At 48.5% G+C, this 18,308-nt stretch overlaps 1 protein-coding gene across 3 annotated transcripts in view; it reads right to left on the bottom strand.

Moving 5' to 3' along the window:
• NEGR1 (neuronal growth regulator 1) overlaps positions 1-18,308 on the bottom strand; it is a 185,082-nt gene that overhangs the window by 75,218 nt on the left and 91,556 nt on the right. For all 3 annotated transcript variants that reach the window (NM_204856.2, XM_040704504.2, XM_025152755.3), the window contains exon 3: positions 6,741-6,866. In NM_204856.2, the coding sequence (NP_990187.1) occupies positions 6,741-6,866 (126 nt within the window). The remainder of the gene's footprint in view (positions 1-6,740; positions 6,867-18,308) is intronic.

Here is an 18,308-nt window from a genome sequence, read left to right on the forward strand (position 1 = left end):
GAGCTGTTTGGAGAGAACTCTTCGACTCAAGCACATCTGCAGATCCCTCCCATTGCATATTAATTTTCTGCCTGTAGTTTGTTGAAACTGGAGGCATTGCTGAAGATGAATGAATCATTAATGACTATATTTTTCATATTTCTTCTTATTCATCAAATGATATTACTGATTTTTATAAATTTTCTGCATTTAAAAATAATTCTTGGTATGTTTGAAATAGGATTTATTCATAAGCATGGCCAGAAGAGATGATTCTGAGAAATAAATGAAGAACTGCAGGCTCAAGAAACACGAAAGTGTGCTTCAGGGACAGGCCTTAATGGGCATGGTGGTGAGGGATCAACAGTTGGATCTGATGATCTTTGAAGTCTTTTCCATTCTTAATGATTAGGCTGGATATTAGGAGGAAGTTTTCCCCCAGAGGGCGGTGACGCACTGTTCCCAGGTTGCCCAAGGAGGCTGTGGATGCCCCATCCCTGCAGGCATTCAAGGCCAGGCTGGATGTGGCTCTGGGCAGCCTGGGCTGCTGGTTGGCGACCCTGCACATAGCAGGGGGTTGGAATGAGATGAGCACTGCGGTCCTTTTCAACCCAGGCTATTCTATGATTCTATGATTTTTTGGATCTATGGCACCTGCAGGTTGCCTGCTGTCCCCTCCTGAGCATCACTGGTGTCCCCAGCCTCCATTTCTACCTGCACCCTTTGCCCAGCTGGGCACCACCACCCACCACAGTGGGGCAAGGGAGAAAGAGTAACAATAAGCATAAAGGAATATACAAAAGAGAGGATCTGAGATGTTAGAGAGAAAACAGAGGCAACTTTTGGATTTTGGAGATCCTTTCTCCAAAAATCTGTGCACGTCCCAGCACTGGCACACTCTGCTCCAAGATGAGCATCTCCCACAGCAGTCATGAAGGATGCTACACCAAAGGAAGGGAGAGAAGGAAATCTGCACTTGCTTGGCTTGGTTTTCCACACTAAAGGCTTGGTCTCACTGAGATATCTTTAATGATTCATAAATCGCTCACTCACAAATGCAGTGTTTCTCAAATAAGAATGAACTAATATCTGAGGGAATAAACTAAGCCTGTTTTAAAACTTTAATTTTCATGGCATTTTATGAGTTATTAATGAGTTCATCTACTTTTATTGAAAAGTGAGAAATACATTCCTCTTGTTATAAAACTGTCCAGAAGTCATTATTATTTCTGCACGGCGCCTTTGTCTGCTTTTTGTTTTCCCATCTCTAACTCAGTGAGATTGGAATCTTACTGTCAGCCCTCAGTTCCTTCACAAAGACCCAATTATTGGACCATCGCAGCATAAGCACTCGTCTCCTGACAACCGCATTCTAACAAGAGGGTTTTTTCAGTCTGTTTAAAGATTTTAAGAAGACTTAAGGATTTCTAGGAATATCTTTAATTGTTCCTGAAGGGATGCTCAAAGTTCAGGAACAGTCTCGATTATAATGACATTTTTCTAAGAATTCTTGCTCAGAAGCCCACTAATCGCAGCCGGTGTAATGTCAGTCGACCCGGCGCGACGGATCGTGTACTGGATGTCACTTAATTGGATCTTAACGCTCCGCGTATCCCCCAGCAATGATGTTAGGAGAATCATTAAGGAAAAGAAAGGCCAGAAGGCCCATGGCCTGAAATCGGAAGACATCGTATTTTGCATGGGAGAGGTGTGGCTTTGGAGGATCATTATTTTCCCGGTATCCAAAGGCAAAGGAAAGAATTGCAACAAACCGTTTATATTAAGCGCTAATATTTGCATTGCTGTCTTTAAACTGCTAATTAATCCCCTCATTTACTCTGCGTTGAGCTCCACACCATTTCCTCTCGAGTCCTTGGGATGCTGCCAGGAGCATGTTTAATATGAAGGAAGTGCTGATGGAACGGCGCGTGATGCCTTCACAACGGAACACTCCGCTTCAGAATCACCAGCCGGGCCATTAAATCCATATGAAACATTAATCACAGAGAGCTCAATCCCCACGTGGCTGCGGTGCAGACAGATCTATCTGTGTAAGAGCAGGGGCTCCCCATGGGCTGCTGCCCCATTCACACCCTCACGGTGGTGGGCAAAGGAATGTGGCACGGCCCCACTGCAGGACGTGGCCCCTCCAGGGCACACACAGCATGTCTGGAGCAGAAGAGGAGCCTGGGGGGTGATGTGGTGCCGGGGCTCCAGTTGGGCTGTTTGATGAAGAATGAGCTTCAGGTGATGTGTGTCACAGTAGCTGGGGCTGCTGGGGCTCCAGCCCGCACAGAAAGGCACAAGGCCACCGGGAGGGAGGAATCCTGGCTCCCAGTGGCCAAGTGGCTGCTTTGAGCTGCTTCCCTGTCCCACAGACAGCATTTCAAGGGGCTATGCTGTTCCATAAACATGCAGAGCAAGGGGTTGTGTAAAGCATTGCAGCACTGAGAACCAAGAGCTTCCTGGAGTGGCACAGGAGAGATCAAGTCAGGGCTGAAGAAGGCCAGCAAATGAAGGTCCCGTAGAGCCCAGAGGAACTGAGTCCCACTTGGCATTGCCTTTGTCAGCACAATATGCTGGCACTGATAGCATTACTTCTGGCTCCAGCTGGTGCCGTGCTTCCAAAGTACAGTTGCATTTGTGCAGTGCATTCACAGCTGAGAGCCTGCCCTGTCCCCACAGCCAGCACTGTGCAGGGACCAGTGCAGTCACAGGGCCTGGCCCCCCCGTCTGGCCTCAGCCCACCGCCCCCAGCAGGTCTGGGGGCTGCTGGCTGCTCTCCCAGCCCTCCCACCCAGCTGTAAGGAGCAGATGTTTCGGCTCAGCCCGGTAATGCTTCACCTGAAAGAGGAGCTCAGCATAATGAAGCTGTTGCTGGCGAGATGAGTGATGATGGCATAAGGGAGGCACATCACTGTCACTGCTTATCAGATTAGAGCGCTGAATTATTTTGCATTCTGCTGCTTGGACACCTGGAGGGAAGGAGCTGCGCCTTCGGTGTGCTGCGGCCATCCGTCTGCCGGCAGTGAGGGCGGTGTGCCAGGGCCACCCGCAGCCCCACGCCTCCAGTGGGGCAGGAGCTCGTGGCACCCTGCAGGAGTACGAGCAGCAACCTGTCCACCAGCAATGCTACCACGCACATATTGAACGTGGCAGAGGGAAACAGCGGTGGGTGTGAGATAACGCCCACCAGCAGCGCTACCTCTCAGAGCTTAGCAGGGCTAAAGACACAAGCCAGAAACCCTTCTTTTTTTCTGCAACCTTTAGTTTTAAAACCATTTGGAATCAGTAGAAGGAACACTCAGAAAGACAAGTTCGCACTTTGTACTTTCGCAAAGCCCTGGAAATCTGATAGTAATTCATGTCAGTTAGGTATTATCAGCCTGCAAATCCCGGCTCAGAGCACTCACACATCAACAAAACACTTCTTATTTCTGTCACGTGCGGATGTGTGGATAACATCTGAAAAATAGTGTTTCTCTAGCAGAAGTGCAAATGGAACAAAATATTTGACATTAGCCGAGCTCATATGAAGCTTCTGTTTGTTTCTTAGGATTTAGTTAGAAGTTTAAAAAAAGCCTTTTTTGCTTTTCTCAGCCCCTTCAAATCTCAGCTCTGTGTGGCAGTCTGCATCCAGCAGGAATAGCACTGCCTGCTCGGGCCTGGCGCTGCCTTTTGTCCTGTAATTGAATTGAACCAGCTCGTAGACCCCATCCTCCCAGACAGCCCTATCATATGAGTGCACTGAAGATGTATTACACTTATACCTCATCAGAATGACAGAGCCATGATGATACATTAATGCAATACATCTTTGTGGCTTTGGGGCTGTCCAGGAATTATAGGACTGGCCTTAGGTTCCACTCAGTCTTATCACACTCATGCCCACACCCCAAGGGCAAGTGAAATGTGTGCGTGAAGCAGAAGGAGGCAGACATGAGTACATTCCAACCTAACAGCAGAGTAACTTCTAGGAAAGTGCAGCTCTCCTCAATATCTGTGAAAAGAATTGTTATTCTGTGTGTGCTGAGCAGTTCTTCCTTTGGTGGGGTGGTTGGTTTTGGGAAACACTTCAGTGCCACCTCTCTCTGGGGATGAGGCTGAGGCGGTGCAGCGCTGGTATGCGGGGTGCAGCCTGCATGGCCCTGAGCTGCGGCAGGAACCTCCCCACAGAAGGTCTGGCCAAGAGTGAGGTGGGAGGAAGCTTCCATGCGTATGGCACCAGAGTGCTGCCCAGCAGTAACGTCTCAAGTCTTCCAAATTGTTTTGTTGTTACTGCTGGTGGCAGTGTTTGCAGAGTTGCTTTTCAAAAATGGAACTGTACCAACACTGCGCAAACAAATGTGAAGAGCCAGAACTGTGTCTCCAGCAGACCTTAACTCTTTAAAATTCTGCTTTCGTTCTTAAACTATCGATGCCGCACTTTGCTCCTAAATGTCAGAACAAAATAAGTAATACCTGCGGTTTATTCCGATGACATTTCAACAATACCAGATTTGCAGATTACAAACAGCGGCGCCGCGATCCTTACGGTGCTGTGCTGAATGTGTAGATTTGCTGGATTTACATAATGGCTTTGCATAATGAATATTTATATAATGAACGCATTTCCATAATGACTGCAAGTTAAACACGCACTGTAAAGATTACGGGCCAATAATTTATGTACTAAGTTAAAAAATCACCTCTAAATACATTTCATTTTTGTTCCTCCGAAAGGTTCATTTATCTCCTGTTCAAAAAAATGGAATCTGACCTATCCGAGTCGGGGCTGCATCGATGCAAATCACGATAAGATTTTGGCATTAGTCTACACTGAATGATTTGTATTCCGAGTTTTCCGTTTCTTATCTTCCAGCAGCAGCTTTGACAAACAATTTCAGAATATTACAACTACAATTCTTTAATATAATTTAGCCTTGTGTTCTGGATGGGACGCTTGTGTGTAATCCTCATTAGTGCCACCGGGAATTACGGGGGGAAACTGATCGAAATTACAAAGTGCAGATGAAGCTCACGTGTAGATAAAGGTAATTTGCTGCAGGCATAATATGAGCCCATACAGCAACCTGGCGATCTCAGCTCTCCCGCATTTAATTGGATTTCAGTGCTGTGTATGGCTGTCGGTACAGCAGGGCATGCAGCTGAACCCAGGAACAGCATGATGTGACTGCAACACTTGCAGCATGGACAGCACTCTGCTCACTGCACGCCTGCTCCCAGTAGCACATTGGAAGCCATGGGCTGATGTGTAGCTGCAGAGCAACAAGGAGCAAAGCCGTATGAGCGGGCAGCAAACCTAATATGGCCTTGATGCCATCCTGGAGGGAGGTGCCCACACACACCATCGTGTTCCTGCCCATATGGACCCAGTGCTGGCCACTCAGCCATCAGCCCATGGGCAGCTGCCCAGCCCAGCCTGCAGCTCACAGCTCCCCTCTCCTCCCCTGCCCTTGGGCCAACACACAAATGCAGTGAGCTCTCTGAGAGCTCTGTGCTCCGGGCACCAGCTGTGCTTGGACTCAAGGTGAGGGGTCCTGCTTCTCAGTCTGGGTGGACTCATTCTCCTGTTCTGCTATTTTCCTCTATAGGACAATTTTAGCAGCTCCTTCCTGTAAAAACCCTAATGCTTTATGCTATTACTCTGAAGTATCACTGCAGTTTCCAATAAAATTTTATTTGACATTTAGTTAAAATCCATTTTTTGCTGCAGCTGATTTTTCCCTCGTCCCCCAATGGGCACTTCCAGCAAAACTCACTGCCATTGTCTTAAAGGTCAAAAGTTATTTTTCTTCTGACTCTCACTTCGAAAAGGAAACTGCTGCTGGACAAAAACAGCCTGCAGAAAGCAGCAGCCCATGGAGCCATCCTTCCCTGCAGCAGATGGCTGTCAGAGAGCTTCTGTGAGCAAACAGAGGGCCCCTCACTACAGACCCCCCCCACAAGAACTGGTACAGCAGTGGGGATGCCCCCGGGTGGGCTACGGTGTCTCTTCCAACCTCAGGCATATTGCAGTTCTGTGTGCTGTAAGGTTGAATGGGAGGGAAATCTTGAGTCTGTGCTGTGATGTGTTTTAGTTTTCACTTCTAGAGAGCCCTTGGATTGACTTTAATATGAACTGATAATATCATAGAATCACAGAATGGCCTGGGTTGAAAAGGACCACAGTAACTATCCAGTTCCAACCCCCTGCTATGTGCAGGGTCGCCAACCACCAGCCTAGGCTGCCCAGAGCCACATCCAGCCTGGCCTTGAATGCCTCCAGGGATGGGGCATCCACAGCCTCCTTGGGCAACCTGTTCAGTGCGTCACCACCCTCTGGGGGAAAAACTTCCTCCTAATATACAGCCTAAACCTCCCCCGTCTCAGTTTCAAACCATTCCCCCTTGTCCTATCACTATCCACCCTCGTAAACAGCTGTTACTCCTGCAGCCTGTTAAAATGAACTGTTCAAATGAGCTTTGGCTCTTCAGGCTGAGACAGCCACTACCTTGTGCTGTACTCCTGGGGAGCCACCCATGCCCCAGTGAAAATCATGCCCTCGTTCAGGTGCCTTTCTTTGTCCCTTCCCATGTTACAGCCACATTACAGCTTTCACTCATGAGGGCTTAAATCTGATGACTCTTCTTTTCTACACATCTGGTCAGACACACACACATACACCCTGTAAGGCATGCAGAAGCAGTGCTGTCCCACCTCTGAAAGCTGTTACTGCTGTGACACACAGGAGGTTCCCAACGACAGCTCCAGGCACTTACCAGATGGAGAGATGTGTCTCCAAGAGATGGAGGGCTCTGGTTTCCCGGTGGCCAGACACACCAGAGTAACATTGCTGCCTTCGTTCACAACGATGTCACTCGAAATACGAAATATCTTCGGAGAAACTGAAAGGAAACCAGGAGAGGTTGTAAGAGAATGCCATCGAGTCAATGCCACTGACACACTGCTGCCATCAGAGCGGAGGCCACGCGGGCTGTGTCTGTGCATCACCATGGCCACAGAACCACACAGACCTGCTGGCAGGTCACAGTGCAGAAAGCAACGCCAGCCTTGTGAAGGTGTGACCACAGCCATTTCAATCACATCTGCAGCACAGCCCGGGGACTTGAAATACTGCAAATAGGAAAGCAGCAGTTTCCTCTGCTTTGTACAGAGCAGGGATTGCTATGAGAGCCCAGTAATGTGCTGCTGATGGATGGATGCTCCCATCCGGGAGAAGGCTGAGCTGCTTGTGACAGCTTGGACAGAAAATGTAATCAAATTTTACTTGTACTTTTAAAAATAATGGTGTTTACATCCATGTATACATTGGGAGTCGTATCTGTTCAACGAGGAGACCAAAACAAACACATTTGTTTCTGTTGTGTTTCTTTCAGGTCTGCAGTATTTGATAAAGAAAGATTTCTTCCCTAAACCCCACTATTCATCCATCTGGTCGTAAGGCAGAGCCCCACATGGAGCAAAAATAGCATGGAGCCTTGGGGAGCCTGTAGTACCAGAGAAATGAGGGAAGAAAGAAACGTTCCAGTGGGGATGTGGCACGGAGGGACATGGGCAGTGCACATGGGTGGGGGGGGAGAGGGGGGAGCTGGGGATCTTCCAAGGGCTTTCTCAACCTCAGTAATTCCATGGTTCTATGTTTTTATGTGTCTATGTTCTGTATGCTTTGGGATCTCCACCTGCAGATGCTCTCCAACCCTTTCATGGGTCCATTGAAGTTACTGCATCAGAATGAGCTGGGGTCAGAAAACTTCAAGGAAGGTGGAAATTCCCTGTGCTTGCCCATGGCTACGCATTTGTGAGCAAAGAAAATTAAAAGTCTGTGCAGTGTGTTGTTAATTAGCAAAGAAATGCTGTCCATAGGGAAACCAAAGGTCTGAGAAAGGCCTTTCCCACCTCCTATGAGAGTGAAGGTCGGTGCTGCTATCCTTTGAAGTTCAAGCAGGTCTACATACAGCCACTGAAACAGCAGAAGCTTCCTGAGCTCAGCAGCCTCACTCACAGAGGCAGCATTCCCCTCCTCCCGCCCGCTTGGTGCCCAGGGAAAGCACGCAGCCCTTACACAGAATTTGCAGGAGCTGAACCACACGCAAGAGTTACCTCCAGACACTGACTACTCATTGATCAGAGTTCACCCCACGAGGAGCCGCTGCCCAACCCCGCTCTGCAGAGCCTGGTGCTGCAGGGCCGGGGCACACAGCCCTCCCTCCGAGCAGCCCCTGCCCTGAGCAGCAGCCCGGAGTGCTGTGCACACAGCAGGAGGGATGGATCTGCTCCCCAGCTGCCCTGAGCCTCATCCTGGCTGAGATGCAGAAATCCTTTGGAGAGAACAATCTCACCAGCAGTGCAGCAAATGCAGGGGCTTTATCCAGCCTACAGTATTTGAAAAATATTCTCCCAAGCCTGAGCCACGTATTTTTTATTCCTTCAGAGAAACACATGTGGGAAGTTGTGTGAAGGAATCCAATAACACAGCACAGCCCTTCTCACAAGTAAATATGTACAAGTGATGTCTATCTGGGATTGTGGGAATATCTTCCAGGTACAATAGATATTACAGCCTAAGATGTCCAACAGTTTCTTATTCCAGGTTCTGCACCCTCGATAGTAGAAAAAATAGAGACTGGCTCCTGCTTTGGCACCATTATGCAGTGCTGTACGTGGGTTTTCACATAGCTGCTACACAGAGCTGTTTACCTCTGTAACTTAGTTGCTATAAATGGTCACCACACAGAGAGGCTCCGGCTGCAGCATGCCTTGCCGCCCCAGTGGCACCTGTGTGCCCCACACACACCGCGGTCCCCTGGTGCTCAGCCTGTGTCAGACTCAAGGTCAGACCAGAGCGGCCTCTTCCCAGTGTCTGTTGCCAGAAGTGGATGCATGAGCCTTCCACTCACTGCTCAGTGCACTGAGCTGAGTCTGATGGCTAAAAACAGCGTTGAAGTGCGGTAATGTGAATTTCAGGTGTGCCCGACTGCCGTCCTTCGGCATAACCACGAGGCTCCTGAACAGCAGCAGCAGAGCCGGCTCACATCAGCACTCATAATCAAATTTCCAAAAGGACAGGTTTCCAAAGAGAATGCACTGGCAGCACTGCCAGAGGCAGGAACGTCACATTGAAACAACAGGGCTTCATTCAGCTCGCACTGATGAGCATCTCCTTTCCAAGACGAAGATCAGCACGGTCTGCTCTTTCTACCGCTGCCTAGTCCAAGCACTGCCCTCATCTGCCCCTGTCCTCCCACGAGGCTCAGAATTCTCCTTCTCACCCACTGCCTCCCAGCTGTGCTCACATGAAGCTCAGAACACAATCCTATTGTCTGGGGGCGGCCACGGCTGACCGCAGGCATTGCCTCCTTTGCTGTAGGCTTTGATGCTTTGTCCAAAACCCAAATCCACACCATTTTGTGAAGTGCTTTAATTTTGATAAAACCGTGTGTTCTAATGGCCAACAATCAGAAAATCTTTCCCTAGAGATTTGACGTGCAAGCTATGGTTATGGAGCATGCATGTGCAGAGACTGAAATGCAGCAGGTTTGGGGAGCGCCCGGCCAGAGGGGCAGCTCGGGGCCATTGGCCTCAGCTCAGCCATTCCCAGCAGCAGCAGCTTCCCAGGAGTTGGCCGGAAGGCTGTGCTGCAGAACTCTGTCTGTGCTGATCCTGGCAGTTGCAGGTGATGCTCACACTGCACACTCCGGGGAAGCGCTTCCAGCAATTAAATACCCCTCACTGCTGGGAAATAGCATATTCCTTCAAAATTGCATTCCACTAAATTCAGCTTTCAGAAATCAGATCTTATTATGTTTTTGTCTGCAAGACTGAACATTCCCCTTACTATCAAGTATCTTTTCTATGACTAAGGACCCATAAAACATGATAAATCACCTCTTCATTTTTCTCTGCAGATGATTTAAGCACCATAAGCTTAATTTTCGTTAGGCTTGATAGATAATATTTGTTTCTCTCTTTTGAGGACTGTCTGAATCATCCTGACACGTGAACAGTGGAACACAGCGTAACGGTCTATTGAGAGCCTTACCAATGCTGCGTGCAGAAGTAAGCACACTGTGTTATCTCAGCTCTATCTCCTCTTTCTCAGTGCTGCTGTCCTCATCCAAGCTACCATTCCTTCCATCTCCATCATATGGGCTATCGTCCCTGCCATCCCCAGTATCCCTATCATCCTTACCATCCCTATCACCCCTACCATCCCCATCATCCGGGCTATTGTCCCTACCATCCCCACAATCCTCACCCTCTGGGCTGTTGTCCTTGCCATCCCTAACATCTCCATCATCCCTACCATCCCTACTATCTCCACCATCCCTACTACCCTTACCACCTGGTCTATTGTCCCTGCTGTCCCTACCACCTCCATCATCCCCACCAACCCTACCATCCCCACCATCCTCACCATCCAGGCTATTGTCCCTGCCATCCCTACCATCCCTATCACCACTGCCATCCCCATCACCCTCCAGCTCTGGCCGTGGGCAGCACTGGTGGGGGACAGCAGGTCTGGGGGAATGCGGGTGGCTTTGCTGGATGTGGGTGTCTTCTTGCACTCTCCCGTATTGTTAAAAACATCACTTACATGTGATTAGAAATGACCCAAGTATTGAATTATTATTCCTAAATTATTTACAAATTTCTAAATTGTTTAGGAATGACTGAAGGACCCCGAGGCTCCTGCTGGCCCCATTGCTGAGCACTCCCATGGGAGCCTCTCTGCTCCCCGCACACCATGTAGACACGTGGGGTGCCTGGAGCAGCAGCAGGCAGAGGGGGGCTCTCCGGCCCCTCTTGGCCACAAACCACAAGCATGTTTGAGCTCACAGTTCTCCCCAGAGCCCAGAGTTATATGAGCCATTATTGTACAGGGGACTGACAGCGAGTCTGTACTTCACTGTGCCTCATTTCTCATTTTCAAGGACTGGAATTATATTCTCAGTTACATTCAAGTGCACATAAATGATGCCGCGTAATAAAGCTTACTGCTGTCATGGGAATGACTGTAGGACTGAACTGCTCCTGTAGATGCTGCCGCTTTTTGAACATGGGAGAGGATGACTTATTTGCATCACAATTTAGAGCCATCGGGCAAATAACCTGGAATCAGAGCAGTGCACCCAGCCTGTCTGCTGCAGCGTGTGCTGCCGTGCTGCTCTCTGCTGGAACGTCCCTGCAGCTCCCAGTGCCTGCATGTCTGCATGCGACTGCAGCTGCACCCGGCCAGGGAGCCCTGCTGCTTTGGGAAGCATCCCTGGGAAGGGTGACGGCAAGCCCTGGCATACACTGGTTTAGTGACGTTTATTAAATTAAGGCCACCAACTCAATGTTCAGATTATGATGTAGTAATTCCCCTCATACAGAACATTGGCAATTCCAATAGAATATATAAAAGCTATCAGAAGAATTTGGTTATAAGCATAGGAGTGTCACATATAAGAGTTGGGAAGAGGGATTTTGCCTCTGGAATTCGAGGAGTCCCCACCCTTCTCTCCCAGGTGCTGCTGGCACAGCCCTCGTGCTTACATCACCATAGCTGAGTGCTGTGTGCTTTCCTTCTGCTAAACACTGACCTTTTGGTGACGGTGAGGCATTATATGGCCTTTCTGTCCACAGTCCCCAACACCCCAAAGTCCTTCAGTCAAATGCTGGGCTGCAAACCCGACCTCTCTGTCTGTAGTGATCATTTTTGCTGGTTATAATTTCATAATTTAGCAGTAACACAGCAGGGGGAGGGAAGATGCTGCTCTCAGCAGCTCAGCGGCCAGAATTAATTCGTTGACCACTCCATCTGTGCAAACACCGATGGCTGTGGGCGGGCAATCAGCAGTGGCACAGGAGCGTGCAAAACCTCCGCTCACTGCATTCTGAGTTGTCCCATGCCACACTCAGCAGTGTTGTGCTGGAGAGCAGCAGTGCTGCCTGAGAGCAGAGCTGCAGGAGGGCAGCAGCACCAATGCAGGGGCATAGCATCACCAAGAAGTGCAGGGGCACAGCACCAATGCAGGGACACAGCACCAATGCAGGGGGCACAGCAGCAGAGCAGCACCGAGTGAGAATTTTAAGGGAAGATTTCAGCTGTGACACAGCACAGGATGAAGAGTTCTCCAGGCTCAGAGAGTGCAGATTGAGTGGTTTTCTCTCACTTACATGCTTTGTTTGTTTTCTAATTGCTTGGGTTCTGCTTTAATCTGGGCTCTATAATGGGGAAATTAAATAAAATCTTGCAGAAGATGTTTGAAAGTCTCATTGCAATGAAACAGGCTGCACAATTTACTCATTTCCAAAATAGAATTAGAAAACAAATGAACACCAGCAATGCACAAACTAAAAAACACACAAGTAAACACAGCAGTGCAGCCCTGCTATATAATGAACTCCTGTAAAATTACAGAAGCTGTTCACTATGATCTGATGCCCATGAAATACTACAGATCCTACTTTTATCAATCATTTTCTGGAAAGGATGCATTTCCCATGGCAGAAATTGGCTTCTCTAGGAAGTACTTCTGGACCCTCAGTGACAAATAATGCTCAGTGGAATGTTGGGATGCTGCTCGGGTTTCTGCTATTTACTGGCTCTTGGGGACCATTACATCCAAATCACTATGATCTGTGGAATTTTTTATGACCAGAGCATATATATGCATAATCACAATGCAGACCTAAAGAACACACTCATTTTGCACACGTGTGTCCCATAATGCCTTTTAGCACTGATCTATGAGCATCTTTAGCTTTCAGCATCTGCCCCTGCAACCAGCTCCAGCCTTCAGCACCCAGTGGTGGCACAGGGCCGGAGCAAACTGTCAGAGTAGGGGATGAACACCTCACTGCAGCACTGTGAAGACCCAATTGGGAGCTCAAGAGGTTCTCTACAAGCGAGAGGTACTGCCTGTGCATGGCACAGTATGGCACAACATGGTGTCATATAGAATCATAGAAGGTAGGAAAAGACCTTAAAGATCAAGTCCAACCATAACCTAACCACAGTACTCTAACTCTAACAACCCTCTGCTAAATCATGTTCCTGAGCACCATGTCCAGACAGTTCTTACACACATCCAGGGATGGAAACGCAACCACCTCCCTGGGGAGCCCATTCCAGTGCTTAACAACCCTTTCAGTAAAGAAGTTCTTCCTGATACCCAACCTAAACCTCCCCTGGTGCAACTTGAGGCCATTTCCCCTTGTCCTGTTGCCTGCATGGCACAGCATGGCACAATATGGCACCGCATGGCACAATATGGCACCGCATGGCTCAGTACTACAGAACACTGCTCTGCATGGCACAGCATGGGGCAGCAGGAGCTCACTTCCCACCCAGCACCCACACCCTCTCAGTTTGGCAGCTCCACATTTTCCCAGAGCCTGCCTTTCAATATCTGACTTTTCCCCCCATGTGTGCTGGTTTACCAAGATTTTCTAATATTTTCTGTACTTATGCCATTTTAAAAACTCTAAAATTTCCAAATTTAACTTGGAACATATAAAATACTCCTTATAAAAACCTGCTGATCAGTGCCAGAGGCTATGGGCAGCACTGGGGCACAGGATGGCTGTGCTGCACAGAGCCCTCTGAGCACAGGTCCAGCCCTGGGCTCACCCTGTAGGGAGCACACCTCAGGCTGACCCACACACAGCTCGCTGATGGAGATGCTGCAAAACACGAGAATTGATTTCTCTCTGCAGCCAGAGTGATTTATTGCTTTGCTTTCCTAATCTGCATATTGATTTCATTATCTTGTGTAGTATCTAGAAATCACCAACATGACATAAGAAATAGATTATTGTTTTATGGCTTGGACACAATAATTCGTTTGTATGACAAATATAAAGAAAAATTAAAATGTGCTTATGAGGGTTATTAAAACCAGTGATGAACTCCATTTGCCACTAATTGAGAATCTATATGACTCTTCACTTCGCAGGCATCAGATCAGCAGCATCTGGAACACCCCTCATTGACAAACAGCTCTGCCTTCCAAAATTGTTGCCCAGGCATCTGCATGAAGACTTCTTGTGAGAAAGCCACCATTTCCCATTCTTTCCCTCTCTTATTCTTTCTGTGTTAGAAAGGACGAAGCAACATGGGATGGAATGACAAAGCACAGCTGTAGCACACAGCTGTGTGGAGAAAAAGAAGTGAAAGTGAAAGCGGAAGTGAAGGAGATCACAGCATTACCCCACCACAGGTATGTTCTCCTAGAATCATAGAATCATAGAATCACCAAGGTTGGAAAAGACCCACAGGATCACCCAGTCCAACCATCCACCCATCACCAGTAGTTCTCACTAAACCACATCCCTCAACACAACGTCCAAACGTTCCTTGAACACCTCCAGGGTCAGTGACTCTACCACCTCCCTGGGCAGCCCATTCCAGTGCCTGGGTCAGGTTGTTTTGAATATTTCAATATTTCAATACATTTTGCTGCCCAAACATGCCCTTAATTGTGCCAGCACGTGTAATTACTTGTATCCACCCAAACCCTCTGTCTCTCCAGAAAACACGTGTGCTGTTTGTATCCTCAGACCTGCCAACAAAATTTGTACCATCCTCTAAACACCTCCAAATGCCGTCTCTAAAATACCATATTTAAACAACAACAACAGTGACAACAACAACAAAGCCCTCCCCTACAATGCCATTGCTGTGGTTGAACATATTGTGCCACAGTCTCTACCATAAGTAAAAGTAACTGCGCTTTTTACAGTTTGAAATCATTTGCCAACATGTAAAACAAAGCTCCACTATCCCATACGCTTTGTTCAGAACACACTGGAGTTGCCACTTGAGAAATATTACTGTGCTCTGCTCAGCTTTGCCATAGTCAAGAACGGGAATGCAGATGCTCCCCCAGCCCAAGGCATGAGATTGCTTTTCCTGCCACGGAGGGGGGCAGAACAGGGCTATGCACTGAGCCCCGTGTCTGGCACCTTACAGAGCCCCCCAACAGATCACTTATAGAATATGATTAACACAGATATTTAACCTGCAGACCAAATAATGTAAGAAGTAGACGGGAGCCTGTTCTCGCATGGTGCAGACCTTTGCTTACGGAGCAATCAGTCACCAACTGGGAAGAGGAAGAATATCCTTTCTGTGGGTACTGGCGTGATTAGATCCCAGCAGTGGCTGATTGAGGAGTGCTGCACACCACTCCCCACCTCCCCTTACTGAGCTCGCTTTGCTGTGGGTGCAGACACAGCACAGGCACTGGCTCTGATGGAACTGATTTCGGATGGGCAGGGGAGAAAAATGGCCATTTCTTGATTCATCAAGAATTTTCATCTGAGGTCAGTGCAGGAGCGTGAGGAAAACATCACAAATGGAGCACTACCCAAAGCTTTTAAAGCTCAATGTCCATCTGTGTTCTTCAAAGAGCCTCCAAAAAACTCCGACTGAACGCACCCATACACCCAGACTGGGCCCAAACAGGACCACGAAGTGACCGAGGATGCTCCAGCAGCCAATGACTCTCCTACCCCCAGCACCCAGCACTCAGCACCCAGCTTCATGGGCAGTGGGGTGGGAGGCAGCCCCAACCTCACCTTAGGACCCGCTGACGGCCTTTGGCAGTTCCAGCACTGAGGGTGCTCTGAGAGCAGAGCGTGACAGCTCTCTTTTTTCCAGGTAAATCGAAGGATCTTCATCTCTTACCTGCAGTTATTTTGTCATGCAACCATTTTTCCATCAATGAAGAAGCAGGCTCTCTGCAGATAATCATTCTTCAATTTCTGATGCCATAGATTTTCCCTATTTTTGGTGACTCACATTGTTCACTCGGTAAATGTGGAGAGAAGGGAAAGGACAGCGCTTGTTCTCTCTGCAGACCTTTCATCACTCTCCTACATTTTTTCATTACTGTACTCAATTTATCACTGAGAAAATACAGAAATAGAAAAGCTATATTCTTTGCCTTGAGATGGATTTGTTATCAGCGGTTCGATGCTTTGTAAAGCAGAAGAAATGTAGAAAATAAAGTAGCTATTTCTGTTAATTGATTTGCAAAAACGTAGGTTCAAATCAGAAAAACCTGACCACACCAAAACCCCCTGACCTTTTCTCTTTCTTTCACAGCTCTCCACCTCTCTCCCCTGGCAGAAGGATGTTGCAGGGCATGGGTCGATGGGGCACGGTGTCCCCTGTGGGGCTATTGGTGGCAGCCCTGCAAGCTGAGCATGGGGCTGAGGCCAACAGGTGGGCTTCCACACGGCCCAGTGCCGGATCCCAACAGCTCTATGTGCTGGTGCAGGTGTGGGGCAGAGCGGCTGCAAGCTGCATGGGGAACCACAATGATGGGAAAAGAGAAAACCACATTTCTGTGAGTGGGTGGTTCCTGGAAGGATCCCTGTCCCACCGTGTGCTCACGTTGGGACTTCGTGCTGTCCCATTCGTGCAAAATAGGTTCTATCAGAATGTGGAGAGAAAAGGGATAATATGGGGAACTCCTCCCATGCAGGCAGGCATGGCTCAGCCCCACCTGCTGCTCTGACCTTGTACTGCTGCTGGGGGCTCCAAGCGGATGTGTGAAAAGCAGCAAAAGGAGAAAAAAAGCAATAACCTGTGGCTAAAACTGAAGGTTTCTCAGCTGGTGACTGATTGCAAGCCAAGTAAAAGGTCTGAGCCACAAACAACATTCCATTTTAGCTGCTTTGTTTAAGCTAAATTATCACACACTAATAAAAAAGTACTCTGAGAAGTCAGGGATCTTTTCTATGCATCAGCAAGTAAATGATGCATTTAATGATTTCATGGGCAAATGATGCCCAATTTCCTTTCCATTCTGATACTCAGAGGGTCTCCTTGCTGCCCCCATCCCCCACTCCCCACACTCTGCCTGGCACTGTGACCCACAGTGCATGGATGTGGGGCCATCAGCCAGGACCTGCGGAGTGCTGCGGGCAGTGCTGGAGTTTGGTGTCACGGTACCCAACTCGAATGTAGATCAGACACAGGGTTATTCCTGAGGATCTTTCCTGGTGTAGTGAACTCAAACGTGTAGTACATCCATACCTGGGTGATAATGTGGTTTTAATGGTATATCATTACAGAAAATAAGAACACCAAAAGGGGAAACACAGTTAAGTCTGAAAAGGGTCAAAGGTGAAAATATTGCAGCAGTTAGTCTAGTTCAAAAACAGACTGCCCCACCATCAGTGCTGCATGCCAGCACCTGGGGGATGGTCACAGTGTGAAGAAGAAAGGAGCAATGGGTGAAGCAACACAAACATTCCAATCCAAATACATCAGCATCAAAGAGTGTGAACATCTCAGGAATGGCCGTGTGCATGTTCTGCACCCCCTGCATGGAGCTGAGCCAGGGCAGACCAGCCCTGTGCATACCTGGGAGCAAAGAGGGGGCTGTGGCAATCGCACACAGTGCTGCACCACCACAAAGTGCCCCCCGGCATCCTGCAGCCCCAGACTCACCGCCTGGAAGGCGCCCAGCTCTGTGCTGTTTCCAAGGGAAACACTGGGCACGTGCAGAGCAGGGGCACGCAGCTCCACCTGCCCACATCTGTGCCACCCACCTTCCTTCAAGGAGCAGAGAAGGGGTATGGCAGGCACAGCCCTGCTGCTCCCAGCCCCACACTGCCCATTCACAGGCACAGAGCTGCTCACATGCAATGGAGTGCTGTGCATTTGGGTGTTCCAGGGCCAGGGGTTGCCACCGTCACTTTCAGTTTAAATAAACAACGATCTTCAACGAGATTCTTCCAGCTGCCAAAAGGCACTTTGTGATGTAGGATCGCCACGGCAGCACGTTGCCATCAGTGGGCATTTCTGCCAGGATGAGGTGGGTATTTGCACTGTAAGGCTGGAGGATTTGCTCTGCACTGTTTTTGTTCTTTCCACTGCTCGGCAGTGGAGGTTATTAAGAACATCCTGTAAAATATTAGTTTTGGGACTATGTTTAATGAATTTCTCCGTGCTGGAAATAGATTAAAGACACACAGAGCAGAACCACATCACCAGTTGAGGCCTTCGTGGCTGTATGACTGCAGTTCAGAGCAGCCATGATGATAACTACAGAATTGTGAGTTAGGGATTCTTTTACTTGGGATTTAATTATTTTTTAATCATTTAAAAAAGACTATGAGATCATGGCTAAGGCAAAAGATGTCGATGTCAGAAACACGCTGTGCACACTGATGGTCCCCACAAGATCCCAAGGATGCCAGCAATGCACACAGGTGTTTCCCACCATTCTCAGCCATGGAAGAAGAGGGAGGGCAGGAACTGCAAACCGACCTATTGTAGGGACAAAATATCACCATTTTGCCTGTGTTTCCATCATGTTCTGTGTCAG

This window comes from Gallus gallus, chromosome 8 (assembly GCF_016699485.2).
Source record: "Gallus gallus isolate bGalGal1 chromosome 8, bGalGal1.mat.broiler.GRCg7b, whole genome shotgun sequence".
NCBI lineage: Eukaryota > Metazoa > Chordata > Aves > Galliformes > Phasianidae > Gallus > Gallus gallus.